At 38.4% G+C, this 17,444-nt stretch overlaps 1 protein-coding gene across 7 annotated transcripts in view; it reads left to right on the top strand.

Annotated features, from left to right (window-relative positions):
- Window positions 1-17,444, top strand: part of ripor3 (RIPOR family member 3) — an 88,883-nt gene that overhangs the window by 41,522 nt on the left and 29,917 nt on the right. For 4 of the 7 annotated variants that reach the window (XM_051948480.1, XM_051948484.1, XM_051948482.1 and 1 more), the window contains 6 exons: window positions 6,773-6,871; window positions 14,097-14,252; window positions 15,046-15,124; window positions 15,210-15,233; window positions 15,358-15,411; window positions 15,956-16,105. In XM_051948480.1, the coding sequence (XP_051804440.1) occupies window positions 6,774-6,871; window positions 14,097-14,252; window positions 15,046-15,124; window positions 15,210-15,233; window positions 15,358-15,411; window positions 15,956-16,105 (561 nt within the window). In that variant the 5' untranslated portion in view covers window position 6,773. Of the gene's footprint in view, window positions 1-5,057; window positions 5,205-6,772; window positions 6,872-14,096; window positions 14,253-15,045; window positions 15,125-15,209; window positions 15,234-15,357; window positions 15,412-15,955; window positions 16,106-17,444 lie in introns of all 7 variants that reach the window. The other 3 variants (XM_051948481.1, XM_051948485.1, XM_051948486.1) reach the window with 1 other exon arrangement.

Below are 17,444 nucleotides of genomic sequence, written 5' to 3'. Positions count from 1 at the left end.
AGAAAAACTGCACATTTCTGATGTTTAGATTCCCGTCAGCCGCTTCATTATAACAGTCTGAGGGAAATAATAATGCTGTTAGGGAACATCTGGAAACTTCAAGTTAAAGTTTTTGGGAATGATTTTATGAATATTTTTCCTCAAGGACATTTTAGGAGACAAAGAACCTTATTCTTGAGTTATTTTAGGCAAGTTTTGAATCATTTTTGTTTGCACATTACTCATTTTGGACCAAATTTGAGTAATTTTCAAACAGTTTGAGTCTTTTTGGACACATTTTTAGTCATTTTAGGCAAAATGTGAGTCATTTTTAAACATCTTGTGTCTTTTGGGACACGTTCTAAATCATTTTGGACAAAATTTGAGTCATTTAGGACAAATTTTTAGTAATTTTGGACAAAATTTGAGTTATTTTTGTCAGGTTTTGAGACATTTTTGTATGCATATTACTCATTTTAGACCAAATCTGAGTCATTTTAAAACAAACATTTTCAAACCTGAATGAAATAACATTTTCAAAAGTTACTTTATTCAGGTTTTGAGTCATTTTTGTGTGCATGTTACTCATTTTGGACCAAATTTCAACCACCTTGTGTCCTTAGGGACACCTTTTGAGTTGTTTTGGACATTGGGAGTCATTTTGGACAAATCTTGAGTTCGTTTAGGCAGGTTTTGAATCATTTTTTGTGTATGTTAGTCATTTTGAACTAAATTTGAGTCATTTTCAAATACCTTGAATCATTTGGGACAGTTTTTGGGTCATTTTGAACAAATCTTGAGTCATTTTGGAACTTTTTGAATCATTTTAGACAGATCTTGAACAAATATGCCTATTTTAGGGAGGTTTCATTCCTTTTTGTGTGCACAATACTCATTTTGAACCAAATCTGAGCCATTTTGGACAAAATATGAGCCATTTTTGTGTTACGATTGAGGCGGTTTGAACCCAAGCAGCAGGCAGACAGACTGGCAGGTGGATTAAGAATGAGGTTTAATATGTTAGAGAATAAAGAATAATCAAAACAGGAGGCATGGGGAATGAACAGAACGGGCCTCTAAACTGAAACTAAAAGCAACGGTGCTCGGCCGCGGTGGAAACTAAACTAAAACTAAACAGAGGGGAAGAGGAAACTCACTTAATAATGGGGAACGGGAGACGAGGTGGGGGGCTGAGCTGAAGGAGCCAGTGGTGGATGTGGCGGGGACGGCAGAGCAGACGGAATCAGGGCAGATGAAGGGGGTGCAGATCAGAGGAGGGTGACGGGCAGACGAGGGGTTCCGGGGTGAGAGGCAGACGAGGTATCCAAGGGGAGACAGAGTCCAGGGAACAATGTGCGTGAAGCAGTGTGCAGCATGTAGAGAGCAGAGTGCAGTTTGCAATGGCCCAGTGTCAGAGCTGAGGCAGAGCCAGGCTTTTATCAGCCGCTGACTGCTGATCACGAGCAGCTGGGCTCGTCCACAGCTGCTCGTGATCAGCGGAGCCAGAGCACCGGAGAGAGAGAGGGCGTGACAGTTTGTGTCCTTTTGGACACTTTTTGAGATATTTAAGACAAATCTGGAGTTATTTTATGCAGGTTTTGAATAATTTTTGTTTGCATGTTACTGATTTTTAACCAACTTTGTGTCCTTTGGGACACTTTTTGAGTCTTTTGGATACATTTATATCATTTTGAGGCTCATAGTGATGTCAGTATCAAATCAAATCAAACTTTATTTATATAGCACTTTTCATGCAAGAAAATTGCAACACAAAGTGCTTTACAGATTAAAAACAATGCCTCATCATCTGATCATTCCACCCCCTCTCCTCCTGATCCCACATAGTACAGGAACACTCATACCTCCCCACCACCCACGCCCGCCCCCAACCCACCCCTCAAACATGCAGTGAAGTGACAGACATTAAAATAGTTGACATAGGGCTGGGTACAGATGAACCAGAGGAGGAAACGCCACCTGAGGAGTCGTCTGCACCGAGAGCAGAATGTCAGCCATGGCAGCCAGGGCATGACATGGCACCCAGTGGAGGCGTGGGAGAGACGCCCAGACTCCACTCATGCGCTCACAGCACCCAGGCAGCCACAGCCGAACATCGCTCTCGATACAGAGGGCTCCCTCCGAGGAAACACTGGGATAAGACTTGCGCTAAATAAAACAAGATAAAATCAGGTTAAAATGTAATGTAAAACACAGGAATGATAGTAATAGTTATAATAAAGCGGTATAACTGATCAGTATTGATCAGAATGATTGTGATTATCATTTTGACCGTAACTGAGCAACTCCAGTCAGTCATACGGAAACATTTCAGATACAAAAAAACAATGATGTTGACCAAAAACAGGTTCTCTGTCTTGCAATTGTTTTTATCTCATGAGGGCACTAATTAGTTTGACCGTTTAATCAGCAGCTCAAAGCAAATCCAGATCTGAATTAAATCCAAAGGACAAACATTATTTCAGTGTAGTTGCATCTTTGTCATAGACAGGTTTCAAATGATATACAGTAGAAAAAAAAATCTTCAAATCGTTTTCGGTTTTCCGTTAGAATGCAGATGCTGTCCCTTACACACATCATTCTGGAATGATTCATTCTCTCCAAACAGTTTTCCAAGTCATCAGAAAGGAAATTCTTGAGAAAAGAAGCATCAGAAAACCTAAATATCACAGTGTTGGATTGTTCAGAATCCGTGCCGCTCTAGTTAGTAAAATGCTAAACTGTTACCAATGCTAACACTAACAAACCGCTGCAGCACATTTAGATATTACAGGAATATAAACTTAGCAGCTTGTGTGTTCAGGAGAAGAACAGCAAGCTGAGTAGGTAATGGATGTACTCCAGTTTTAGACTTTTTTTAATACGTCTGTTTTTCCTGTTCTGTAGTTTTTGCATGAGATGGGATGGCACCATTTCTTGCAGGATTTTCTACCACCGAATCATTTTTTCAAGTGGAATAAGAGCGATTTCCTCTCTCTGTCAAGATCTGTGATTAGGTGGATTTCTTTAATCCTAAAAAAAGAGCCAAGAAGAGTCTAGTTTCTTAATTTGCTAGAAGGTTATTTGGGAGTTTTTTGTCCAACGATGCCAAAAACCGACTGCCAACATCCAACAATCCATAAAACAAACACCAAGACAAAAACAACATAAATACTGCAATTATAACTTGTACATAGTTTATTTCCACCATCTCTCAGAGAATAAAAGGAACAAAGTAAGTGAAGAAAGAAAGGGGGGAAAAAACAGGCATTTATCACCAGTATCGGATCTTAAAGAACAAAAAAATTTACGTTGCAGTCAAAAACCATGGGTGCAACAGAAAGTTTCCCTCCAATGAGCATCTAAAACCAAAACCAGCAGGTTTCTGTAAAGTCATTCTGAGGCCATAGTGATGATGAAGCTTTAATTAGATGCTGAATGAGGAGGTTTGCATGATGATTAATCGTTTTTTTCCCCCATATTAAACAGAAATTCTGATCACAAAGGCTTTAACATCGACTCTTTCTGGACTCATTTAGAAGAAAAGTGCAGATGAAAAAAAAGAATAACGATGTTGTTGTTTTAACTTCAACCTAACTCGGCATTCACAGAAACCACATGTAAGAACAGATGGCATCCAGACTGTGAGAGTGCATTAAAAAAACCTCTTACTTACATGTAGTATTTTCCTTTAGAACTGCAGTACAGTAAGTATACCTGTGTACACATGATGGAATGTATTTACCCTGCATGACCTTTTATACGTTGAGCCATATTTCGGTGTTGTCATCACTGGCATAAAAGAAATACTTTTGTGGTTCCTTTCTTGTAGAATAATCCTGATTTGTCTGCATGTATTTCCTGCAGAAACAGTTGAAGAAGCTGCCAGCCACAACTATAATTGCGTACTTCACCGACACTAGCAGAGGCCCAGAGCTTCCTCCTATAATTAGGCTCCATCAGGACTATTTGGGCTTTAAAGGCTGTTTTTGTTGTCTCATTGTATTTCTGTTCTAGTAGAACAACTCCAGACACATTTGTAGGGATCCCTTCAATTACACTTCTAATAAAACTCCTTTTTATTGCTTTTCAACAATGAATCATGATCAATTTACTCTGGCTTTTTCAACAAGAACTTACAAAAATTGACTCTTCCATGTCAAAGTGAAAACAGATTTCTGTTAAGTAAATGTCAAACAATGGTTGCTGTCACCACCATGCTTTACATCATAATGCTGCCACCATGCCTCACATCATGATGATACCACCACCATGCTTCACATCATGATGATACCACCACCATGCTTCACATCATGATGATACCACCACCATGCTTCACATCATGATGCTGCCACCACCATGCTTCACATCATAATGCTGCCACCATGCCTCACATCATGATGATACCACCACTGTGCTTCACATCATAATGCTGCCACCATGCCTCACATCATGATGCTGCCACCACCATGCTTCACAATGGGAATGTTGTGTCTCTAATGTACATTCTTTGGTGTTAGCCGGACATAACATCCAGTCTAATTGGAAAAAAAGATCCATTCTGGTGTCCTCAGACCAAAGACCCCTCTTCCAGTTTACTTCAGAGTCTCCACATTTCTACTGGTGAACTGTAGTCCAGAATTAATATGAACTTTCTCCAACAGAGTCTTTCTCTTTGTCTCCCATAATGCTTTGACTGATGAAGAACAGACAGCAGTCAATGTCTCAACAATCTCTCCCATCTCAGCTGCTGAAGCTTGGAGCTCCTTCAGAGGAATCATAGGTGTCTTGGTGGCCTCCCTCACTATTCTCTTTCTTGTAACTCCATCAGAGGAGTCATAGGTGTCTTGGTGGCCTCTCTCACTGGTCTCTTTCTTGTTCAGTCACTCAGGTTTTGAGGACAACCTGTTCTAGGGAGATCTACGACTGTGTCATATAGCTTCCATTTCCTAATGGTGGAGATAACTGGACTCTAAGGGATATTCAGCAATTTTTTTCTTCTTGTAATATCTCTCGACTGATACTTTTCAACAGCCTTTTCACAGAGTTTTTTGTAACCTTCCTTTGTCTTCATGGTGTAGTTCTATCCAGGAGAACTGATCCACCAGTGGCTGGACCTTCCAGATACGGGAGTCTTTATACTACAATCACTGAGACACATTCACTGAACTCCAATGATCTTTATTTTACTAACTGTGGGACTTCTGGCTGCATCTGTATTGAATTAGGTGAGTCATTTTGGACTTGAAAAGAGCTGATTCCTCTGTAACCTGACAGAGTTTGAGCAGTTTTACAAAAAAATGGGGTAACAACAACTTATTTCACATTTTCTATTTATAATGAATTTACACTTCCAAATGGGGGTGAGTACACTGTTTGTAGGCACCGTAATAAATTACTGTTTGGGATATCTGTGAGACAGATGAATGTTTAGTGTTTGAGGAACCTGAAGTATACCTTAAACTGAAATAGTAAAAATAAAAGTTGGTGGTAGAGGTTCACTGTAACATCGGCATGCGGAGGTTAAATTATTGTCAGACATAAATTAAGTGAATATATTATTGATGGTTTTTTTATGAAATTGGTATTGTTTTTTTGTTTAAGGGGGACTTTTTTTGCATCCTTTGGTACCTTACTGATGTTTGTTGCTGTCAGACTAGATTATATATGTTGAGTGTCTGGAGGCACATGAGTGATGTTAAACATTTGTGAGACCTGACGATGGCATGAGACAAACATCAGTGGATCTCCACAATGTTGTAAATCCTCTTGTACACAGAATCATGGTAATCCATCTCGTAGTTGATGAAAAAGGGGATCCTCATGGGGGAGAAAACAAAACTGAGATTCCCATGACTCTTTGCAAACCTCTTGCAGTAGTTGAGATGCTGTAGGTCTTTTTAAAAGTGAAAAATTTGGACCTGATTGTGCAACAGGTGGCACCAAAGTGATAAAAATTCACCTTCTGGGCATCAAAATTCATGCAGTTCTTCCAGTACCTTCTGAGAAGTCTGAATTGAAATAGTGCACTAGCCAACAGACTGGCATGGCAACCCTTAGATGCTAGCGTGGCTAAAAGTCTGCTGCTCTGCCATCACATGCTGTAAAGTCACATAGTAAATATATAACCGGCCTCCATCTGCATACCAGTTTTCTGTGCATATTTGTGGCTTTGTGTCAAGATGCTTCTCCGCTAATGTGTCCCAGAGATGTTTCCTGTTTTGGATGGTCCCGGCGTTAAGGGTGGTCTGGCTGATTTAAGCGTTTGCGTGAGCGCCTGTGTAAATAGACAACAAGGTGAAAACAGACTGCGACCAGAAACCAGCGATAAAAACAGCTCAGGTGGTGTGTTTGTTTCAGTTTTACATCCTTGGCGTTGACAACCAGTTTTACGTACACGATAAACAGATGCTTTCTCATAAAAGAATTGTTTCGTTTGGATATCAGAGGTCTGGCAAAGATTTCGTTCGAACAAAATACGATCTCTGGACATCTTGAGGCAGTCATGTGAACCCGGTTTACAGCTGAGAACACTGGTTTGAGTACAAAGACATTGGGAGTAGCTTCATTTTATTGGTTTGAAATTGGTGTGGTCGAATTTCTCATGAAAGTCTGGCAGCTCAACCATCCACTGACAGTTTTCTTGAAATGTAGCATCATTTTCTGTCACTGAGCCGATGTGGACAGTTTGGCTGCATGAGGATAATTTGGATTTAATAGGAGATGGGAAGGTTTAACAGATGAGGACTTTTTCAGTTTGCTTGCTTGACTGAAATCTGCCTCTTTGGGTCTGCAGGATGTCGGTGAAGCTGCGATTCGACTCCCCTTCAGATGGAGGTTTGGTCCACAGGAGCCGATCCTTCACCGGGTTCAGCTCTCTGACGGGTCGACGACGGTGAGTCACACCAATAAGAACCTTTCAGTCTTAAAGAAACAACAGCACAACTATAGTCTTTGTACTTTAGTCACCATCTCCTGTACAGGAAACCCAAAACTTCTGCTTTAGATTGAGTGGGTTGATTAAACAAGCAGGGTGTGGTGGCTTTAGGAGATGACTAAACAAATTAAAGCTAACCACAGAGCTTTAAAGGCTGGTCGTCCGTTTATGCAGTTAGAATTAACACAGTTTGTTTTTGATTATTAGAAGGATGAAGAAGATCTTTGGGGAAATGCTCCTTTATCTCTCAGCTGTCTGGAGGGGGCGTGTCTGACGGCATTTGATTGACAGCTGGCAGAGAACAAAAGATGAGTCAGCAAACTTGTGCCAAATCTGCATATCATGAGCAGAGAGAATGTAATTAGTGGTATTAGGGACAAAAGACTGACTGAGGAGACATTTACAGAGACGCTGTTTAATGGCCTGCAGCTATTAACTTGAACACTGTTGCTCTTTCAGCCAACACTTTTTTATTTTTGCCAGACATTTACCAGCTTTGTGATCAAAAATTCATTCAGAATCATAATTTGTAACATGCAGCAAAAGTAATGTTGTCTACATTCTTGTATGTCCCAAATGTAACATCCAGCATGCAGAAAATAAAGTAGACGGCTTAGAAGAACATTAAATTGTAATCCGCCATGCTGATTCTGATTCAGCTGCTGCAGGACATTTTGCAAATAGTGATAATTCTATTTTAGATTTGGCATGATGTAATGTGGATCAAACTTTACTCTAATGTGAATGCACATATGTCTTTTACCTTCAAAGATTAAAGCTTGGTGGCCTAAATGAAGAATGAATTAGATATGAACTGATATGCATTACCGTTCAAAAGTTTGGGGTCACTTAGAAATGTCCTTGTTTTTGAAAGAAACACATTTTTTTCCCCAGTGAAGATAATGTGAAATTAATCAGAGGACTAATAACTATTCTGGCTGGAAACGGCTGATTTGAATGGAATATCTACATAGAGGTACAGAGAAACATGTTTTAATGCTACATTGTGTTAGCTAATGGTGTTGAAAGGCTAATTGATGAATAGAAAACCCTTGTGCAATTATTTTAGTGCATGAACAAAAGTGTGAGTTTTCATTGAAAACATGAAATTGCCTGAGTGACCCCAAACTTTTAAACAGTGGTGTATTATAGACAGTATGATCCATTCTCAGTGTACCAGCTAACAATAGCATGTGTACCTATATTATATTAGTGAGTATGAGGATGTTATAATACTTCATCGCTGTCTAATCAAACCCAACACTGACGTGCACTAGTGGAGTAACCCACATATACAGTGACTCATCACGGATGCTTCATTCTGCACTTCTAGGGTGACCATATTCTGTTTCTCTGAAAAGAGGACACACTTATAGCTTGCGTGCGAAAAATTTTCAGCCCCCCCCCCCCCCCCCCCCCCCCCCCTTTAGGGGTTTTCCGTGGGTCAGGGGGCTTTCTGTGCTTCAAACTCAGTTAAACAGATATTCTGAATTCCCCAGAAAAGAACACTTTACCTGGATATACAGAAAAATAGCCCAAAACACTCACAAACAGTTGCTTTATAAATAATATATTTATTAAATTAAAGCAATTCTCCTAAACAATATAATCAGTCACATACAAATATGGCATGCTCTAATCTTTAATAGTTATTGACTCAAGTTGTGTAGGAACACATGTATTCAGATGTTTAACAAAATAAGAAATAATCATCTCTCTTAAGTCTGACACTTACACCTTAGTAAGGAAAAGTGAGGTAGAGTACCATTCTTCAAAATAACCTCCCAATTATCAATTATGTAAAAATAGTAATAATGCCTCAAAATATTAAACAAAAAGAAAAAAGAGAGGTAGCCTATTCTTCAATGTTCAGTTAGCCCATTCTTCAAAATAATGTGTCTAATGGCAAATGAAAAAAATATAGAAATAATGCCTCAAGTCAACAGTCCTTTTTTCCTTCTTTTTCCTTTTCTTATTAGCTATAAGTCCCAGCTTTGCAGACTGTACATTCTGCCTCCCATTTGACACGACCCGGACGACAACAGGGGTACTTTTTTTGCATTTCATCAGTGAAATGACATTTGCGTTTCGGCATTTTCTTTCGGTTCGAGTGCTCTCTCGCAGTGTGCCGACCTTCCTGTCAGCCTGCAAGGAAGCGAATCTCCAGCGCCGTGGCGCGCACCGGCGCTTCAGAGACGCGGCGCTGGCGCTCCGCAGTGGAAATTGTCTGATAGAAGAGAATGGGTTCTAAGTGCTGCGCAGTACGATTCAAGAGCGCGGCGCTGGGCGGCGCGTCGGTTTCGCGTTATATGGAATTTAGGGGATCAAAAACCCGGACATTTGAAGGACTTTTATAAACGCCGGCCGGACAGGCCGGACAGCCTCTCAAAAGAGGACATGTCCGGGCAAAAGAGGACGTATGGTCACCCTATGCACTTTTATTCTCACTGCCTGTACAGCTCTGTAATGTATCAGATAAGTATTTATATCTAGACTTCAGATTATTTTTTTTGTGCTGCACATCAATCCTCCTTGGCGTCATGTAACAACTGATTCCGTTAAAAGATCATGAATTACCAGTTAGGTGGCTCAACAAACCTCTCTACTGTCAACTTTTTGATGCCCTGGGAATGAGAATAATTTGGCAGATTAATGGGCTTTAAACATGCTGGTTGTCTGAACTTGGTACCTATAGAATAGTCTGATTCACTGGATGTAGAATACAAAACAACAACAACCCCCAAACATGCTGAAAGTTTAGATTTGAATGGTGCAAAAAGGTACGCCTGCTTGTTTTTTTTATTTTTTATTTTTATTAAATAACCGTTTTATTGACAGTGTTTGCCTCCCTGTGTGCAAATATTCCACAGAAACAGTGCCCCTGGTTGTTATTCTGCAGAGGCACCACTGCTGCATCCTGGGCTTAGCGCCACCCAGGATGATTGTTGTCGATTTAAAGAAATGCAAACAAGCCAGAGTAGTTTTTCCCTGTTGTAGAAGGATAATGACACAGCGTTATGGATGGTTTTGCTCAACCTTTAGTATAATTCAGACCAGCTGTTTCCAGTCTTTCTGCAAAGCTGAAATGACCATGCAACATATTTATCATGCAGACAAAAGAGTTGCATCAATATTCTCAAACTACAAGCTCAGAATCTAATGTATTCCCCAGTTGAGTCACTTTTCTGCAATTTTTCCTCACATACAGTGTATAAGATGCATTTTAAATGGGTGTAGTGTAAAAAAAAGTTTCTCCATGAATACAGTGTCTGCACCGAGTTTTTGGCAGCTGTTTATGACTCCCGTGGCTCATTCATGTCATTAAAAGTTCTGCACATTGTTTTGACAGTCACAGCTTTTGTCTACATCCACTTCACCCCGTCAACATTCTTGCAATTCACGCAACGAGTATTTTAATTCACTCGAGTCTAAACCATTTCAAAGCCCGAAACTACTGCTGTCTAAACCAACAAAAGAAAAAAAAAGCTTGTTAGGTGACAAATGTCTGAGGAATTATTTCCCAGAGGAGCCGTAACTGTCGGGATGAATGACAGGAGGCAGAAAATAAAGCTCAGTGAAATTGCAACGAGAAAGTCCGACCAGATTCAGGCCACATGTTGACGGTAATAAATCCTCCCTCTGAGGATGGTGTTTTTTTCATACAGCGAAACAATAAATAAAAGAAAATTAAAACTGTCTCGTGTTGTGTTGAGGGAAACCTCGTCACGCTCAGACTGCTTCTTACCAATGGACAGACAGTGAACGCAGCACAGGCTGGAAGATCCCTCTCGCTCTCTCTCCCACGAGAGAGAGCGAGAGGGAACAAAATATGATGTTAAAAAAGGAAAGCCAGCTGGAGTCCACTTCCTGAGTGTGTGTGGATGTTTATACTGTACAAACACACAACAACAGCATCCACAAGTTTTTCCATTTTAAACTCAGATGCACACAAACAAACAGGCTCTGATCATTCCTGAGCATTTCCTGTCTGCCATGAATCGTCATTATGGTGCTTTGATGTATCATCGACCTTTGGTTCCTTGCATTCAAATTACTATAATAACAACGAGCTTTAAAATGCGTTTGTAAAATCTGAAATTACAACCCAAATTTGACAAAGAAGTTCCAAAAAAGGTGAATGAAAGATTCACTTTTCTGTCTGGGAAAAGTCCATTTAGCATCAATATTAGCAAAGCTTGAAATGAAAGACATCAGTGGAGTGTATGTGTCTTAAAATATTAAATAATGTGTTTATTTGCAGAGTTTTTATGGTAAGAACCAACTTTTATTCCAATTCTTGCACATTTCATTCAGTGACTTCTTGTTGCACATGTTCATAAACCCAATTAGAAACCCAGTAACTCATATACACAGCAAAGAAATCAGCATTTTCCAGATGAAATCCAGAAGAAGTCCATCTTCCCTGATGATAGTAACCAGGACTTCGATTCACATGACAGTTAAGAAACCGAGAGAAAACCTCTAACCTGCATGAAATCTCTTAATAATTGATCAGTTCAGGTGATTTACTATCTAAAGAAATCCTTGTGTTGTTCTACTTTCTCTTTAAAGCACCCTAAAGCTCTCAAACTTCCTGGGTGCAGTTTGTGAGAGTGATGTATTAGAAGTGGTCCGGAAGTTTAAGAGTAAAAAATCTACAGACGATAATTCTATTGATATGTCACTTATAAAGGAAGTAATGGACTCTGTCCTCAAACCATTTACTTATATATGTAACAAATCCTTCCAAACAGGTATATTTCCTGATAAGATGAAAGTGGCTAAGGTGGTCCCAATCTATAAAAATGGTGACAAACACATCTTATCAAATTACAGACCGGTGTCTTTGTTACCTCAGTTTTCAAAAATACTTGAGAAATTGTTTGCAAATAAACTAGATGATTTTATAGAAAAGTATGAGTTACTGAGTGATCACCAATATGGGTTTAGGAGTAATCGGTCAACATCTTTAGCAGTGATGGAATTAGTGGAAAATGTATCTACAGCTATTGATGAGAAACAATATGCTGTAGGAGTTTTGGTGGATTTGAGTAAAGCATTGGAGTCAATTAATCATTCCTTACTTCTGCAGAAATTGGAGCGTTATGGTATCAGAGGCGTTACATTAAACTGGATAAGAAGTTATTTAACTAATAGGTTTCAGTATGTAAAATTTAACAATACTATGTCACATTCTAGAAAAGTAAGTTGTGGTGTTCCACAGGGCTCGGTATTAGGACCTAAGTTATTTATACTTTACTTGAAGGATATTGGTACAGCACTTAATAAGTTGAAATTTATTACATTTGCTGATGATACAAACTTATTTAGTTCAGGACCAGACATTAAAGAATTGTTGATAACGGTAGAAAAGGAGTTGATCAGATTAAAGGAATGGTTTGATATCAATAAGTTATCATTAAACAAAACTAAAACAAAATTTATGGTGTTTGGTGGTGTTAGGGATAATTGTGAAATTCACTTAAAATTAAATGGAGTCGAAATAGAAAGAGTATATGAAACCAGATTTTTGGGATTAGTTTTAGATCATAAACTCAGTTGGAAGCCACATATAGAATATATAAAACAGAAATTATCTAAAAGTATTGGTATTATTTACAAAACAAGCCATTTTCTGAACAAGAAAGGTCTGCATATATTGTATTTCTCACTTATAATGCCATATCTGACATATTGTGTTGAGGTTTGGGGTAATACTTATAGAACGTATATAGGCCCTATAATTAAACTTCAGAAAAGAATTATTCGAATAATAAATAAAGCTTCTTTATGTGAAACTACCAAGAAACTATTTATAGAGTCATGTACCTTGAAATTTTTAGATATTGTATACTTAAAAACATTAGAAATACTATTTAAAGTAAAGAATAAAAGTCTCCCTATATGTATTCAACAATTTTTTAAATTAAGAGAAAAAAATTATAACTTAAGAGGGCTGAGTGTCTTTGAAAGGGGTAAGGTGAGAACTAATGTTAAATACAGATGTGTCTCATATCTGGGTGTTAAATTATGGAATGGACTGAGTGAGGATTTGAAGCTGTGTAATTCTCTGTTGAGTTTTTAAAAAGCACTGAAAGGGACAATAATAAAAGAGTACAATGTAAATGACTGATATGTGAAAAAAAAAACTAAGAAGGCTAATGCAGAGTAAAACCTTGTTTTTTTTGTTTGTTTTTCATCCTTTGTGTCTTCTATTTCATGTATTACTGTAATGCTCGCTGATTCTAGGGATTGTATAGGATAGGCAAAATAAGCTTCGGCTTCTGCCTATTCCTCTTTCGGTTACAGAACGTGTAAAAATTCTTATTGTATATACATGTGTATGTGTATATGTGTATGTATGTATGTATATATATATATATATATTTTTTTTTCTGAAGGTTTGGGATTTTTTTTGCTTGTTTCTTTTCTTTTTTCATCTTTTTTAGAGAGGAGTAGAGGATGAGGAAAGAGTAAGAGAAGAAAAGGCGGGAAGGGGAAGGAAGAAAAAAATTGTTTGCTGTAATCTTTGTAACCGAAATAAACCATTCATTCATTCATAAAAGTGCTCTGTTGGATTCAAGTCTGGACAAATACTTGTCTATGTCATACTCCAGGCCATACTTTCTGCTTTGTTCTTGTGGGATTTAGATCTTTGGATGGTTCTCATGCTGGAACCATTCTCTTCTTCAGTCTTCTGCAAACTGGGAGTCTTCTTGTCAGCCAGTATTTTAGTTTATTAACAAACATTCATCTATAAATTTCATCTCCTCAACACCTTTTACACTCATACAGCCTCTTATCATTACATTCCAACCTCCGTTCTTCACTGTCAGGACTAACATTCACTGTGGTAGAACTGGTCAGCTTCACACCAACTTCACCACTGCAGCCCTGATTAGTGCTACTATGACTCCTTCTATACCTCCTGATCACTGCTGACTCTGTGGTTCACTGATGTTTAGTTGCTCACTGATCTTCATGTGTCTTTTCTTATGTTTATAAAGTCTCACAGTTGTATTTTTCTTGTAACTCTTTTCCATGTTGAGCCACGATGCAGACATAGATACCGCCCATACAGCCCAAAACTGAAAAAGTTCTTGAGAGCTGATATAATTCTGAATCAGTTGATATTAGACCGTGGTTTCCTGATTTCTGTTCTACTCTGTGTCTCTGTTTTTAGGCCCCCCTCTGCTCGTAACTCTCTTCGCTCCAAAGCCTCGACCGGAGGTAAATCTCCCAGAATGCACCTCTCCCCCCGCAGAGGTTCAGGAACTATCTGGTCCATGCAGCCGGAGCAGGTCGACAGGGTTTTCCAGGCTCTACGCAAAGGACTCAAGTACGTGTAGCATCTTTATATTCAGGTATTCTGCTGAAAAATGAAGTATAGTAACTGTGATAAAGTAAAAATAGTGATGTAAAAGACATCACTGCAAGTATTATCAGCTACATTTATCAAAAGTACTCATGTACATTCAGCAGAAAATGGCAAAGATGTTGTTTTATTGGTCAGTCGATTGTTATAGATGCTAGTTTGAAGAGCTTCACATTCAGTATTTTAGTCCAGTGGTTCCCAATCCAGAGGTCGGGCCCCTAAAAAGGGACACAAGATTAATCTGAAGGACTTGAGATGATTAAGGAAAATAACACACAAATCTATATGCATTTTTTTTGCACTTTTCTCTACTTTTTTGTTCTTCTTTAAAGGTTAGTTGTTTAATTTTTCATCTTTGAGACTGAAACTATTATTTTAATGGAACCCTTTGATCAGTTCAGACCAATGTCTCTTTGCTTTAACTCTTAAAAACACAGCAAGTGGCTCCTCTAGATATTATGTTTTTTAATCAGAAAACAAACCCAAAAGTTTAGGAACCACTGATTTAATCTTTAAATCATTTCTCATGTATATAACTGGTAACTATAGCTGTCAAATAAATGTGATGGAGTAAAACATGAGATATTTTCACATGAAGAAACAGAAAATGCACTGCATGAATCTAAAAATTGTGCAGTACTTTAGTAAATGTATCTGCATTATTACTTTCTACCACTGTTTATCTTCCTCTGTCAGGTGAAGCTCTTGTCTCCTTCAAATGTTATATATTTTTTTACACTGATGTGATTCTCTGCAGCGAGTATCTGGAGGGTCACCAGGCTGAGATGGACTTTTTGTCTTCACAGCAGAGAGAAACTAAAAGAAACTCCAGATTGGTGAGGAGAGAAACTGTGTATGTTTCAATACGATTGCATAAAATGGCATATACAGTCTGAATAATGGCCTTTTCTCTATTTCCAGGCTTTTCTCTATGACCTGGAAAAGGTAAACTGCATTATTTCCAATCAAACTAAACATATTTAAGAGCTTCAGTATGGATCTGTACTGGTAATTTATAAAAAGTGATCATTTAGACACTAAAACTCATCATATTTTTTGTTTTTCACAGGAGATCAGAGCACTGGAGAGATACATAAGACGATTAGAATTTCAAATCAGCAAGGTGAAATAGTGCTTTTGTAAAATTTTTGTCTTGATTTTTACATGTTTTTCTCAGGTTTAGGAGATGCTGATGCATGAATGTGACCGTTTGCCAAACATCTGAGGAAAATTTGGAGATTTTTTTGGTGTAAATTTGAGAATTTGAGGAAAAGGACGGTAAAATAGCCGTTTTTAGATTTTGAAATAATTATAACATGTGCAAGCAGCTTTTCTCAGGTTTGCTACAAGATGAAGCTAGAGTGAGATTGAATAAATGTGTGACTAAAGCATGATTTGGCTTCTATTTCAGTGTCATAGAGCTCCATTGTTATCCAAAAACCATTAAGCAACTTTTTTTTTCTGAACTTGTTTGCTCCACAGACTGATAAAAGTGCTAAAACGTTAGTGTGAGAGTTGTCATTATAACAATTTTGGCTGCTATTAGGATGAGTTTATTGATGTTTTTATATTATTGATAATAAGAAAATATTGGAAATCAGTTTTATCCACTGGAACTGTGTTTCATGGAAACATAGAAATAAATGGATGTTTTCGTGTCCCTGCAGGTGGAGGAGCTGTATGAGACGTATTGCATCCAGTGGAGGTTGTGTCAAGGAGCAGTCAACATGAAAAGAGCTTTTTCTCTGTCGCCGTCCAGCAGAGCGTCCAGAGAAAGTTTGCTGGAGCTCGGCCGCAACCACCGACACAGTCTGCAGGTATTTAAACATCGTCATTTGTATCTATGTGAAGGTCAATGTGAGTTTTGATATTATTACTGAGGACTTGTACGCATTTACAGATTTTTGTACAGGTCTTTGTACCTATTTACAGGTCTCTGTGCACATTTTTGGGTCTTCGTAAGCATTCGCGAGTCTTTGCACGCATTTACGGGTCTTTGTACGAGTCTTTGTACACATTCATGGTTCTTTATACAGGTATTTGTATGCATTTACGGCTCATTGAACACATTTACGGGTCTTTATATGTATTTACGAGTCTTTGCACGAATTTACGGGTCTTTGTACGAATTTACGGGTCTCTGTACGAAATTACGGGTCTTTGTACACATTTACGGGTTTTTGCACGAATTTACGGGTCTTTGTACACATTTACGGGTCTTTGCACGAATTTACGGGTCTTTGTACACATTTACGGGTCTTTGTACACATTTACGGGTCTTTGTACACATTTACGGGTCTTTGTACGAGTCTTTGTATGGATTTACAATTCTTTCTATGCATTTACCGTTCTTTGTATATTTTTACGGGTCTGTGTGCACATTTATGAGTCTTTGTGTGCATTTACGGGTCTTCGTACACATTTACGGGACTTTGTAAGCATTTATGAGTCTTTGTATGGGTCTTTATACACATTTAAAGATCTTTGTACGCATTTACAGGTCTTTGTATGCATTTACAAATCGTATGCATTTACAAATCTTTGTACAAATTTCCATACAGATTAGCAGGTTTTTTTTGCACATTTGAAAACCTAATTATAGATATACAAGTTTTAAGAAGACATTTGCAGATTTCAGTTCGCACTGACAAATCTCGGTACACATTTACTATTTCTTTTACACATTTATAAATCTCACTAAAGACCCAACTTGAGATACAGACACACAACTCTCCAAACACATTTACAAATAATATCCCCATACTCACAGACTACGACATGATTCCAGCAGAAGAACCCTGACTGTATTTGAGGTATTGTAGTTGTGATTTACTGTCATCAAAATCAGCATTTTTTAGTTTGTCTAAGTGGTGCATTAGACCTATAGATTAGTGAATTCAAATACAGAATATTTCTTCCTCCTCCAAACCTCCCGGAGCGAATCCATAAACTGTAATTTAAAACGTGCTCCGGCCAACAGAGACGACCACTTATCCATCATTAGCTCAGAGCAAATGGCCAATAGTCGCCTCATAATGCTGCCAAATGAAGCTCTGGCATGTGGCTGTGGGTCCCACAGTGATTTTCCTGTTTGCAGCCGCAGGATGAGGACAATTAAAGACGACAAGGACTCATTCATGTCCTGAGTGTGTCTGT

The sequence above is a fragment of the Acanthochromis polyacanthus genome, chromosome 5, assembly GCF_021347895.1.
Source record: "Acanthochromis polyacanthus isolate Apoly-LR-REF ecotype Palm Island chromosome 5, KAUST_Apoly_ChrSc, whole genome shotgun sequence".
Classification (NCBI taxonomy): Eukaryota; Metazoa; Chordata; class Actinopteri; family Pomacentridae; genus Acanthochromis; species Acanthochromis polyacanthus.
The sequence above is the reverse complement of the archived record's forward strand: the minus strand, read 5'-3'. Positions and strand labels throughout refer to the sequence as shown.